This window comes from Magallana gigas, chromosome 8, assembly GCF_963853765.1.
Source record: "Magallana gigas chromosome 8, xbMagGiga1.1, whole genome shotgun sequence".
NCBI classification, from domain to species: domain Eukaryota; kingdom Metazoa; phylum Mollusca; class Bivalvia; order Ostreida; family Ostreidae; genus Magallana; species Magallana gigas.
Window position 1 is genome coordinate 10,264,632 of NC_088860.1, and position 13,122 is coordinate 10,277,753.

Sequence of the window (13,122 nt, forward strand, 5' to 3'; positions counted from 1 at the left end):
CAAAAAAAGTTTAAAACAAGGACGTACGGTCAATAAAGAGTTCACAGGGAGTGACTGGGCCTTACACCATTGCAAACAAAAATAAAACTCCGGTTTTGCTGGGTTTCTTACTTTAAATGAATAACGCTCTGAAATATGTATTTATTTTATATTTTAAATGAATAAATTATAACATAACTTGTGTTTAGCAAGTTTGTATATACATAGAGGATCTTAAAATTGATAATTGATTCTATTTCCAAACCAGCGAATCAAACACTTGACATAAAAACAAATCCTTTCATCTGTAGATAATTTCAAATACATATGTTTATCAGTTATTATTCATGCAAAGCATCCATCTTTGAAAAGAAACGTTTTAACGGCAAGTGCCTACAGGTGCGACGAATCTTAATTTGATCGGGTTCGATATTCGTTTTAGTTTACATCAAATTGGTTTCCTTTTTCTGACACAGGTAGAATTTCTACAAGTTCTGACAAATCAATATATTCTACAATCATGGGTGATGGGTATGTATTTACTATAAAAGTAAGAATTCTCTGCGCAGCCATATTCAAAGCAAACGATCTTCGATCGTGAATTAATTAGAATAAAGATGTAGTGATCAGCTGACCAGTTGCACTCATTCATAATTTGACCTTATTAGTGAGTATGGAGGCTGAAAAGATGTCGGATACATCCTTTAGCGTGGCTAAATTTTTGTCTAGCAAGAAGTCAATGCTACAGAGTTTATTTGATAAATTTACATCTAAAGGAGAACAGGAAAATTCTGTTGGGTATGTAGAAATTATATTTTACATGGGGAGGGGGGGGGGGGGGGGGTGGGGTGCTTGTATATTGTGTATTGTTGGAAAGACTTCAATACTGTGTATTGTGCATTGTTGGGAAGGCTTCAATGAAGGTCTTGTGTATTGGCTAAAAATCATATTAAGTCATAAATAGACCCATGTTATATATCTAAGTGGTTCGATAGATATTATGATTTGTAAATCATTTTAAAAGTTTATGTTATTACTTTGTAATCATTTTCGATAAAAATCATAGCCAATCTATTTACTGGTAGGTCATGCATCAGTTCCAAATCTTCTTAAATAGCCTTTATATTTTATCCAATAAACTTTTTTCTAAAATGTGTATGTTGAGAGGTGGTAAATTTTCAAACCAGAGTTTGGCAGTCATGTAATTCATAGCGAGATAAAGTTAAAATCTGAATAATATTTAAAGGTTGGTTGGGAATGATACACATCCTTGCTCCTGATACATCATTCTTTATGATAATTGTTCTGATATGTTTGCTCATTGCAGTTTCACTGATATAGATAAGTAAGTAGAGGCCTCATGATTATTCAACCCATTGAATGCAGAACCTCCTGTGAACTGTTCATTCAACAAAGAACATTCCCCTCCAGTCTGATGGATTACTAAAACAAATTATTACCGTACCTATTTTTTTTTATTTTCAAGAATGTGAATCCCAGTGTTTCATTAGTTTTACCTTGGTATAAACTATAAGTCGGTTCATAAAAGTCTGATAAAGCAGTGAAAACGTGAGAAATCCAAAGTACTGTAATGACTTTTTTTAATTGCCATTCGATCATACCATGTACATGCAATGAAATTTTAATGGAAAATGTATACCCATTAACAAAATTATAACATTTTGATGCATTTGATAGTAATCCCCTTTCTGTTGTCCTGTCAGCATCATATCTTATTACTTTAACACAAACATGCACTTTTGATTACCATCAATGTTTTGGGGATACATTCTGGTTTTACCTATAGCGATTAAAAAAAAGAGAGGTGTTCACACTGTTTTGAGAAGTCTGTAAGGTAATAAATCAATCTGAATTCAAGGTTTGAAGATTTTGATTTACAACAGCCCTGCACCTTAACATTGATGTGCCAAATGACACAAATGTGTACTGTGGAATTATTTTTATTAATGGGGGTCAATGTTCATGGGTGGCCAAAATTTTCCTGGTTTGTGGGGACATAATTTCGTTGGTAGCAAGCATGAATTCTGGGAAAATAGTCCTCTGGATTGCATAAACTAGAACGCAATAGCCATATCTGATGTCTTTGCAGTGCTTAGAACTGAATCGTTATTGGACAAATTAAAAGCTAACAACATTCAGCTTTTACATATACGGCTGCAAAGGCTGATAAATTATAGTCGTATGACCAAGTTAATGGAGCATTTTATCCTGCTATATACAAGTCTAACATGTGACTGTGATAGACAGACTATGTAAACAGTAAAAAGCAATTACTGCTTAACAGTTTGGGACTACTCAAAAGTTCATTACAGTATTACTTTATTACTTATCTTATATTGTTACTGTCATTTTTTGATTCATTGTATTAAATAATGTTATTATTTTTTCTGTTCAAATAAACACATCGATTTTCTCCTTTATACATGACCACATGGGTCCGAATGTATCAGTCATTTTATGACAAAAAAACAGCTAGTGTAATAAATATTCATCAAATGCTTGAATACAATTTGTTGGGATGTAAAATTCATGGGCAAGGGTAACCCGTGAAAGCCATAAACATTGGTCTCCCACAAACAATGATGATTTAACAGTATGTTTGATCCAAGGTCACTGCATTATCCCTCTACTAAGGAAATGTGAAAAGACAATTACAAGATTTCAAGAAGTCTTAAGTAGGCACGTATCGGGTACCTACTATATTTTACCAATGATTTTTCACCTGTTTGGTTTACAGACCAAGTTTTGAAGAGGTCAACTCCATAGCTCAGAACATTTTGGGTCGTGTGAAACACCGTCCAAAGATCGGCATCGTGTGTGGGTCCGGTTTAGGTGGTCTAGCAGACGATGTCCAGGATGCTGAGATTCTCCCTTACAGCGAAATACCGACTTTCCCAGTCAGTACAGGTAGGTCAAGGTTAATTCAAGGTTAAATGTTGACTACAGTTCTTTATCTCATATATAAGTATAGGGCCAAGGTTGTTCATTCATCTGGATTGTTTGTCTTCAGGGTTCTCCTTTTATTTTTCTTTGAATAGTGATTATGAGTGAAGGAGCAAGTACATGTATAGAAAATCACTTTGCTTGCAAATAACTTTACCATAAATAATTTAGTATAACAAAGTAAGTTGGAGTTTTAAAAAAGTTTTTGTTATACATTGTACATAGCAATATATGACTTCTGTTCTTCTAGTTCCAGGACATATGGGAAAGCTGGTGTTTGGTATACTGGAGGGTAAAACCGTGGTGCTAATGAGGGGACGGTTACACTGCTATGAAGGCTATCCTATGTGGAAGGTGAAGCACTGCATGATTGAAGACTCAGATTGATAAATGTATTATGTTCCTGAGAACTAGAAATTTCCTTGTTCCACTCCGATCAAATCCATTCCATGGGGAACTAAATGTATTGTCATTATAGACTAAAAGGATTGACACGTCACTTCCAACACATTAGGAATAAGAGTGTCATTAATTGTTTGGTAGATTTATGTCTCTATTAACTCTTGATGAACATTTCATGGGATATGTCAAAGAATCTATTCTTTATGTGCCAAATATTTTATTTTCCATGCTCTTTAGAAATAACCATTGCTTTAACTGTAGATTAATACTATATTAAATAATGCTAAACATATAAGAATTTAAGGAGATTAATAATGCATAATTTTATTTGTATCTCTGAATATTTGCTATTTCTGCTTTATTGATTATTGAAATACATGTATTAATATTGGAAACCTACTGGTATATTAACATTAAACAAAGAATTGATTTTGAACTCAGACCACAATTCCAATCCGAGTAATGAAGGCTCTGGGGGTAACTACTATATTCCTGACAAACGCAGCCGGTGGCATCAACCCAGACTTTAATGTTGGCGACATGATGATTATTCGGGATCACATAGATCTTCCTGGCTTAACTGGCGAGTGTGTTCTTCGCGGAGCCAATGATGAGAGGTAGCAGTTCATTGATTTTGTTTTGTAGGCACCATTACATTTAGAGCCCAAATTATAATGTTTCTGTAGCTTACATGATATTACTCAGTCTTATCGATCATATGTTACAAATTCATGAATTTTCATGAATTTTCTTCCATCATGGTCCCATCCAATTTCTGTCTGATATAATGACAACAGTTACGACTCTCCTATTTCTGTAGGAACTGATCTTATCTCTGCAGATTTGGACCTCGTTTTCTTGCCACAGTTGATACTTATGATCCGGAGCTTCGAGCTACCTGCAAAAAGGTTTTCCAAGACCTTGGTCTGAGTCAGCTCATGAGAGAAGGAACCTATGTCATGATCGGGGGACCGACGTTTGAAACAGTGGCCGAGTCAAGGTTACTGAAAGCCTTTGGGGGTGATGCAGTCGGTGAGAATCTATAATTTTGGATGTAAAAAATCTTAATAATTAATTCATGTGTTTGCAAAATTGAAGTCAATTGGGATTGACTGAAATTGTCACAGCAAAGCTACCATAGAATAAAACTTGTTGACAAGGTTAACAGGCAACAGTTGAACTGTTGGACTGAAGTGTAAACTTTAAACGTGGGCAACTGTTTTATTGCTGTCAGGTTTGGACCTCGTTTCCTTGCCACAAATTCAGCCTTGAATGCCAGTCAACATAATAATTACGATTTATCATCATGGATACTCAAACATCTTCATTTATGTATTTGTCAAGACCTTGTAAAGTTTTAAGTGAGGTATTGAGAGAGGATTGAAGTTAACAGATCCTTAAGACAAAAAACCCTTTTACACTTTTGAAATAGGTTCATTTAACCATGTGGTTAACTTTAACACTGAGTATTACATAGAGTTAACACATTATTAGGGTCAGTTTAAGATCTTTTTGTTGCACTTGTCAGTTACTAAGACAATGTTGCTTAAAAGATTTACACTATTTAATATTAAGAATCCTGAATAAAACTCATTATCACAAATAATATCTAGACAAGTATCTGGTTTGCAAATACTAAATAATACAAATAAAGGGACATAATTCCTATCCTTTCGTTTTAGGTATGAGCACCGTTGCTGAGGCCATTGTGGCCCGACACATGGGGATGCGGGTGTTTGGCCTCTCTCTGATCACTGACATGTGCTGCCTGAGTTACGACACTGCCAACCACACCACCCACGAAGAAGTTCTTGCCATTGGTCAGAAAAGAGCTGAGGATCTGAAGGCTATCGTCATGCGTCTTCTGAAGGACACAACTGTAGAATAATGAAGGACATGGTTTTTAGGAGTTAGTGAGCCATTTGCTGGATTTTTGGGTTTTGTAATTTTATTTTTAGCTTGTATTTTACCACCTAATTCCTGTCTTCCCGAGAGAGATTTTTCAAAAGACCAGGGAAAACATATACATGTACTTGCTTTTTTTTATTTTATATGTAGAATATTAGTTTTACTTACAATTTTTTGTTATTTTTTTTTGTTATATTGCATGTGCTTATAGTTTATTCATGTTGACCTAGTACTTTTATTTATTTAACATCCATTTCCCTTAGAATATTTAGTCCCATGTCTTTCATTTTGCAATTTTCTTCTCACATGACCATATCATGATTTAAGATAAGAACAAGTATTGGCATTTATACACTCATTCCTACAATAATTTTTTGCAGTTTTCATTTTTTTTTACCAGCACATTGATTCCAAGCAAAAATAATTGGTAAAGGGGAATACACATGCAAGTTTTTAAGATGCATTACTGCATATTGGTTCTGAATTGTTGAAACCCTTCTGCCCATATTTTTGGCCCTTTTCTTTAAAATGCATAAGTTTCAGCATAATTGAGAATATTTTGTTACCTACCATCTCCTGCATATGAAGAATTTCAATATTTTAATAGGAGAGGATTCTGTTTATTTACCTTTCTCTTTTTTTTATGATTTTTGTTAAAATCTTAAAGCTGTATGATCCAAATCAAAGTCTTATTCAGGCAGAACAATACTGGGTTGAACTGATTACCCTATTCATTAAATAAATGAGAAACTCTTAAATTATTTTCATATCATTTGATATTATTATGACTTTGCAGAGTTAAATAATGTTTACTATGATGGACCTTTTATAATTTTTAAAAACAACTTTCATAGTTATGTAAAAAGTTTTTATCAATATTAAAGATATCAAAAGTATTTTTAAGGAGGTCAGGCAATAATGCATTTTATCAGACCATACACCTTTATTTATTAGTCATTACAAAAACAATTGCTTAGTGGTCATCTATCAATCATATTTAATCCAGACCAAATTTCTTTTTTTCTTTCCTTATATAGTGCCATATCTTAATTCAGGCAAGGTACTTGAAAACAATCTTAGTTAGTCAATCATCATTTGCTAAAATTCCTGTCAATATGATTATTTTTAGTAATGGTGTTTTTATTTGCATTATTTTGCCCAGAAATTAATTTAAAATCACTTTAATCAAAGTCCTGTTGCTATTGTATGGCAGTGCCGAAATTACAGATCATTTTACACTGTGATATTAATCTAACAGTTCTTAATTATTGCATTGTTGTTGATAGAAAGGTTGATGAAATTTTGATATAAAATTATCAATTTCATGTTTTCCACCAGTTAATGATGATAAGTTATTTGAATTTTTGAAAATATATCTGTTTCTTTTTATATATAGAATCAATGTTATTTTATTGTTACTTGTTATTAAGTCCAGGTGGTTTTGGACATCTTCAGATATTTAAGCGACTACCATACATGGTCATTAATTTGTTTTTGTGTATGCATGTATCAAAAACTATTTGTGCTAGCAGAGTGATGCATTGTAAGTAAAAAAAAAATAGAACAGTAAATTCCTTTCTTCTGTTAGCAGGGTTGAATATTGTATCAATTTGAAAATGATGGATTTTGTGCTTGCTTGCAAATTTTCTATTAAAAAAAATGTACTGTATGTGCACTTGTAATGCTGGTATGCATAATGTAGATTTTTTTCAATTCTTGTTATAATGGGATGAATTCATTAGGTCCCAAATTTGTGTAGATCTACAAATTTTCAATGATCCTACTAAACATGTTCCTGATATATGCTTACAAACTTCCAAAGGAATATTGAATGATGTCAAATTCATCTGCATCATGAAAAATGCAAATTTTTTTGTTTCCCTCTTTTTTTTTTTGAAAAATTATGTAGTCATACTTTTTGTATTCAGTGCAATATTTGAAGATAAGGGGACAGCCAGTACTCTATGTATGAGATTTATTTGGTTAATTACATAACAGAGAATGCATCTCATTTTTGACTTGTGTAGCAATGGAATGCTTACAAAACTTTCTCTCTCTCAGGAAACTTCAATATCTTGTCATATCAAGTGTTTCTATATCTATAGATTCTCTGAATCTCAAGCGTTCTATATTAAGAGAGCACCGTGGCGTTTTCTTATTATTTGTTTCACTTCCTTAGTTAATATCTCAGGTTTAATCTCTGAACAAGCAAAATATTATTGGCATTTACTGGTACAATATTTAAGGTTTTGTATGTTTCTTCCTAAATTTTATCCATTTAATCTATATAAACTTGCAGATATTTAATTAATATTTACACAGACGTTACGAGTTATGTACAACATTTCATATCCAACAGTACAGCTTCACAATGTTAAGGCTTATTGTAATGTTCCTCACACTTGCACATTAATATGAGAGCCTTAGCATTATGGAGATGTAAAGAGTGTAATGACCGTTAACTTTGGATTGTTCAGAATTCTATTGTTATCCATCAATAAAAAAGACACACTGGTACGTAAATTGGAGTTGTTTTATTTCATATTCTTTCATCAGTAATTATAACTATCAACTGATCAAGAACCAGAAATTTTCCAGGAGGAAAAACTCTGTCTTCTTCATTCAATGATCATGCAATGGATAATATGATTAGAATAGTTGATTGAAAAATGTTGAACAATTGATTATATGTAATAATTGGCCAATGAATAAATATACTAGTTTTAGATAAACCTAATAAACTGCATGAAACAAAACAATAGTCATATGTAACAACTAAATAGGAACATGTACACTGATGGAAATTTTGACAATTTAGCAGCTAGATTACCAGTGAGTAGATTGGCAAAACTCATAAACCTTGGGATAACATACTATCCCTAATAATTTACATACCCGTTTTTTTTTAATTTGGAAACGAATCAATTAAAGAACTGTGGTAGAGATTAAAAAGGTAAAAGTTAGACATAACTCAATAAACTTCGAAAAACATTTTAAAAAGTATTAAATGAAATATATATAATTAACGGTTGGTTTGCTGGAATTGTCTGTGTACCTTGTGTCCCAGCACAAGTATGTGTTCACATCTGGACACAACAGAAGTATACAAAAGATCCCCGTATGATTACCACAAACCAGTCGAGACAGAGACAATGCTCTATTCATTCCTCTGATTATGTAAATCATTAGTTTATTTAATGCACAAGAGTCTTTCTGTGTCTTTAAGCCACAGCTGGGTCTTGAGGATTATATGGTCTCTTGCAGACATATATCCTATGGTTTGACACTGTGATAACATACATAAACTGTTCCCATATCACTGAAATTCAAAATTAAAACTTTATGATATATCATGCATGAGACCAATATTAAGCAAACAATTAACATTCAATGCCTATAAATTTGATGATAATTTATCAATTCAATAAAATGAAGAAAAAAAATCTTTAATTTTTAATGTGGCAAAATTGACATGTATTAACATTTTTACAAGGCACTGATCCAACAAGCAAAGGATTCTGAAGATATTACACAGACAGATGTCCATGTCAAGATGGGTGTAGTTTGCCTGTATCCTCAAAAATAATAGTTGTCCTCAATTCTTAAGGTTACCAGGGAACCATGTTTGATGTCTGTCAACTAAATGTTTAGACTACTGGTAGTTAAAAGATGATAAATGGGTGATATCTATGGCTTAAGTGGTCTTAGGAATCATCTACTTCTTAAGGAGTGCCTCTGTAATAAGTTTGATGTCTATCTAGCAAATTGCTCTAAAGAACTGATTTGACAACGCATAGTCTACCAGTCAATCTCCAAGTAGACTGAATCTTCACCTTTGACCCTATGACCTCAAAATCAACAAAAGTTGTTTGCTCTCCAGGTGGTATCTACCAGTATGTACCAAATTTGTACCTGTCTCCTTGATAGGTGATTATATATGATATCCAAAATTAAGTATAGAATGATGTGTTTATTTGATAAAAATAACTCATTGATATATTGATTGGACAAAAGTCTACAAATTAATGTCCAGAGTAGTTTGACCTTTGATCTTGTGGGTTCAAAATCAATAAGGTCATCATCTGTTTATTGGGTATTCATGTACCAAACAGGAAAGGGTCCAAAAGACATTGATTGGACAACCCTTAGTCTACCTACCAACATGCCAGCCAAAATCTTAACACTAACCTGAGATTTTGTGAAATGTTTCTCTCCTGTCTGGTGACACAGGTATCCTACTTGCTGTATAAACAAGTTTGGTCAATCTGTCAGCCAATGCCTCCGCATTTTGTAAATCACCTCCTGACTGAAAATAAAAAAGAGCTTTTTTGTTTCATTGTAGTGTATAAAATATAACAGCAACAAGTTGTTAAAATGTGAGTTTCCGGGTGGCAGGTAATAGAACTACAGTTACTGTGATCAAGCTCATAAATGATACACCTGCTAAGAAAATATCAAAACTGAAGTATTTCTCTATTTAAAAAAAAGGGATGCTTCTTTTTGTTAGTGATATTGAACTAGCACAAATTACCGCAGCTCAAGTCAGACACATATTTACAGGTCACAAGCAACCTTTGTGTTAAATTTTAGCTTCTTATCATTTTCCATTACAAGATAGGACCCAGACAGGAATTGAGCATATTTTAAACAATGACCTTGAACTTGCACAACTGACCCTAGGTGAAGATCACATCCTCAAGTCATAAGCAATGTTAGAGTAAAGTTAAAAATTCCAATGTTTCTCCATAAAAATACTTATGGACTGGACATAAATTTGGAACTTTTCCTGCCAGTGATCTTGACTTTGCCAAATTACCTTGGGTCAAATTCCTGACACATCATCAGGTCATAAGCAATGTTTGTGTGAAGTAAGAACTTCCAATGTTTCTCAATAAAAGATACGGACCAGACACAAATTTTGCTTAGAGGGACAGACAGACAAAGTGATTCCTATATATTGTGGGGGTGTAATAAGATAAACAATATTTTGGGCCTATTGACTTATATATGGGAATCAGTTTACAATTTTTACGCCTATAAAATATAAGCTGATCACAGTGTCCAAAGGATGTTTCCAACAAATAGCACTATCGATCAAAATTATTTCTTAGACCAATTAACACCATTTACCTCCTTTTGCTTATTGCATCACAATGCAGTGTATACAAATAATCACACTGATCATTTCTTTGCTCGATATTAAAAATGCAATAATCATTATATATATATATCAAAACATTAATACTTATAAAATATAAACTAATATATATAGTTCCTTTAGAATTTTCATTTCATTTAAGAATAAGGAATTATTCTTTGAGTATTATGAGGTGATAATTTCGGTCGGGGCATGATCAAATCCAATAAAGTCCGAAGGGCTTTAAGATAGATTTGATCACTCCCCTACTGAAATTATCACCTCATAACATTCAAAGAATGATTCCTTTTACTTATATGATTTTAAACCATTGTACGATTAAATATAAACAAACCCCCCTGGCGCCCCAATTATACGACATTTGAAGTTATGGGTTATATAGTACAAAATCGATATGTAGTGTTACCACAGGCAAAGACACTGAAAAATGTAAAGATTAGTGTATATGTTACATTCTAATTTGACATGTACTTCTGATTAGAGAGAGAGAGAGAGAGAGAGAGAGAGAGAGATGTTGGATAATACATAAAATGTGTATTTCTTATGCCCATTGATATTAGGTAGAATGGGTAAGTCTTATGTCAGATAGTACGTAGAACAGGTATGTCTTATGTCAGATAATATGTATACTCTGTCCCAAGATATCCTGGATTCACATTTTGCTTAATTGCTTGATATTTATACATTTGTAATTACCTCAAGGTTCAAACGATTTTCTTTTAAAAGTATGAAAAATTTCCAAGATTTCTAAGTCGAAACGCCCGTTAGCTTATCAGGTTTTAATACATGTACAATGCCAAAAAATGTGATGTCTACGGGGATTTTGTATTGCAGCAAGCCCAGTTGATAACGTTGAAAAATTGCACGATGTATTCCAAGTGTAGAAAAGATGTAATCATTCCCCATTATAAATCAACGTAGGGAATGTTCGTTCCTGTGATTTTTTCTGAGTGAAAGATAATAATGTGTCAATGAAATTATCTTGGAAATTATCCCTTTTAACTATTTCAATTGCACTTCTTTCACAGGTATGTGTATTTTTATTAAAAATCGTCCAAATGTGCTGCATAAATATCTTGGGACAGACTATAGAACGAGAGAGAGAAAGATACTTCAGAAAGTTACATGTGCTTAATACACCAAATAAGCTTGTTAAATATCGTTGGAGCTAGGCCCTAAATTAGTTGAAGTCCTATGGTCATGTTCCATTTGGTTTCCTCGCAAATCTTGCAAGTTTTAGTCCAAGTTTAATGAAAAAAAATAATGAATATAAATGTAAATTAAGTCATACAAAGAAATTAATAGAAGTCCTTTATATGTATGTGTAGTGTTTTTTTTTATTTGTTTATGTTAGTTTTAATGCATAATAAAGATGTTTTGTTTTATTTGTCGTCATATAATCACTAGGTAGCCTAATGGCATCCTAACGACATTGGTCGTCTTAGGCAGAGGCCTAATAATGTTAGGTGCACAGGCCCTATTGCTTGGTGCCTAACGCCTAATGGTGGCCTAATCTTGTTAGGTAGCAAGAAGCCCTATTATTTGGAGCCGAATAGATGCCTAATAGGAGCCTAACTATGTTAGGCTGTTATCTAGTATAAATACATCGTCGGAAACCCACGGTCGGTCTCGCTTCTCTTAGAAGCGAGACCGACCGTGGGTTTCCGACGATGGTATAAATATAGGTTGAGAAAATGTGTAGAAGCACTTCTCCATTATTCCTGCCTTACTTGCTGTAATATTGGTGTACAATACAATTTGTTATACAAAAGTACGGTGTTATTCTTCATTGATCTATAAAGATCACAAATCCGGCGCATGTGTTGCGGGTTGCACAGGACCGAAGTAATTTTTGTGACGTCTGAGGTTGAAGTGGAGTTATACATATTTGTTAACATCATCACCCCCAGTCGTGTTACAAATGTTATTATTCAAATTAAGTGTAACAAGTTAACCAAGCGCCTAATGTGGCACACGTTTTAGGGTAACGACTCATAGGTCCCCGCGAGATTACATTATAAGTTAAACATTTCAATTTTTTATACTTACACTTATTACAGCACCTTCCTCAGTCAAAACCAAATATCCAAGAGAGTCTTGAATCTTATCAACCCCTTGAACATTTGCCATTATGATCTAAAATAAAAAGAAAATGGTGTTTTTATTGTTAAGTATTTTTGAAAGTATATAAATTTTCTAATGCACTTGGTACTTGCACAATTGGACAGTTTGAGAGCATTACATAGGCAGATACTGAGATAGGCTCTAATAACAACTAAAGTTGTACAATCCTATTCTCTTTTGAGAAGTGGACAGGCATTGTAGGCTATGCCTGCCTGTCCACTTCTCAAAAGAGAATCTAGAATAGTACAATCCAAGTGAATGATTTGCTTTAACCAACAATAGGGCACATAATGAATCATAATCATAAACAAAATGAAATAAAATGCATACCATAAACTCAAAATCAGAATGGAGAAAATCTCCCAAAAAAAATAATCTTACTCACCACCACTTAGCAGACAACCGGAAGTACTGGTTTTCATCATGTGACCTCAATTCTCGTTAGTAAAAAAACTAGAACAAGATTAAATAAAAGCTTTCTGTTATGTTTATGATTTTCATGGAACCAAACTTTGGTGTGTGTTTTATCACTCATTTTGATGCCGAGGAAAAATAAGGCACAAAACGCCTTCCACCCGCAAAAGCAT

The 13,122-nt window shown here is 33.2% G+C and overlaps 2 protein-coding genes across 4 annotated transcripts; one reads left to right on the forward strand and one right to left on the reverse strand.

Moving 5' to 3' along the window:
* Positions 1 to 355: 355 nt before the first annotated feature.
* Positions 356 to 7,776, forward strand: LOC105330190 (purine nucleoside phosphorylase). 3 transcript variants are annotated; one of them, XM_066067980.1, is made up of 7 exons: positions 411 to 510; positions 1,307 to 1,324; positions 2,738 to 2,907; positions 3,194 to 3,297; positions 3,787 to 3,962; positions 4,187 to 4,377; positions 5,028 to 7,776. In XM_066067980.1, the coding sequence occupies exons 1-7, from the start codon at positions 500 to 502 to the stop codon at positions 5,231 to 5,233; spliced, it is 876 nt and encodes a 291-aa protein (XP_065924052.1). In that variant the 5' UTR covers positions 411 to 499; the 3' UTR covers positions 5,234 to 7,776. The 3 variants fall into 3 exon arrangements, with proteins under 3 accessions (XP_034329191.2, XP_065924052.1, XP_011430092.3); XM_034473300.2 differs by lacking the exon at positions 1,307 to 1,324 and having other exon boundaries at positions 356 to 510; XM_011431790.4 differs by lacking the exons at positions 411 to 510; positions 1,307 to 1,324 and adding an exon at positions 621 to 777.
* Positions 7,773 to 13,061, reverse strand: LOC109618986 (ragulator complex protein LAMTOR4 homolog). The gene is made up of 4 exons (XM_066067981.1): positions 12,921 to 13,061; positions 12,461 to 12,547; positions 9,442 to 9,559; positions 7,773 to 8,572 (listed from the first exon to the last, which is right to left on the reverse strand). The coding sequence occupies exons 2-4, from the start codon at positions 12,539 to 12,541 to the stop codon at positions 8,475 to 8,477; spliced, it is 297 nt and encodes a 98-aa protein (XP_065924053.1). The 5' UTR covers positions 12,542 to 12,547; positions 12,921 to 13,061; the 3' UTR covers positions 7,773 to 8,474.
* Between the last annotated feature and the right edge of the window lie 61 nt (positions 13,062 to 13,122).

Excerpts from the sequence above, each read along its gene's own strand:
- LOC105330190 (XM_011431790.4), top strand. The coding sequence starts at position 653 with ATGGAGGCTGAAAAGATGTCGGATACATCCTTTAGCGTGGCTAAATTT. Across the intron at positions 3,298-3,786 it reads AAGGCTATCCTATGTGGAAG|ACCACAATTCCAATCCGAGT; the intron begins GTGAAGCACTGC and ends TTTTGAACTCAG. Across the intron at positions 3,963-4,186 it reads CGCGGAGCCAATGATGAGAG|ATTTGGACCTCGTTTTCTTG; the intron begins GTAGCAGTTCAT and ends TTATCTCTGCAG.
- LOC109618986 (XM_066067981.1), bottom strand. The coding sequence starts at position 12,541 with ATGGCAAATGTTCAAGGGGTTGATAAGATTCAAGACTCTCTTGGATAT. Across the intron at positions 9,560-12,460 it reads AGGAAGGTGCTGTAATAAGT|TCAGGAGGTGATTTACAAAA; the intron begins GTAAGTATAAAA and ends TTTTATTTTCAG. Across the intron at positions 8,573-9,441 it reads AACATTTCACAAAATCTCAG|TGATATGGGAACAGTTTATG; the intron begins GTTAGTGTTAAG and ends TTTGAATTTCAG.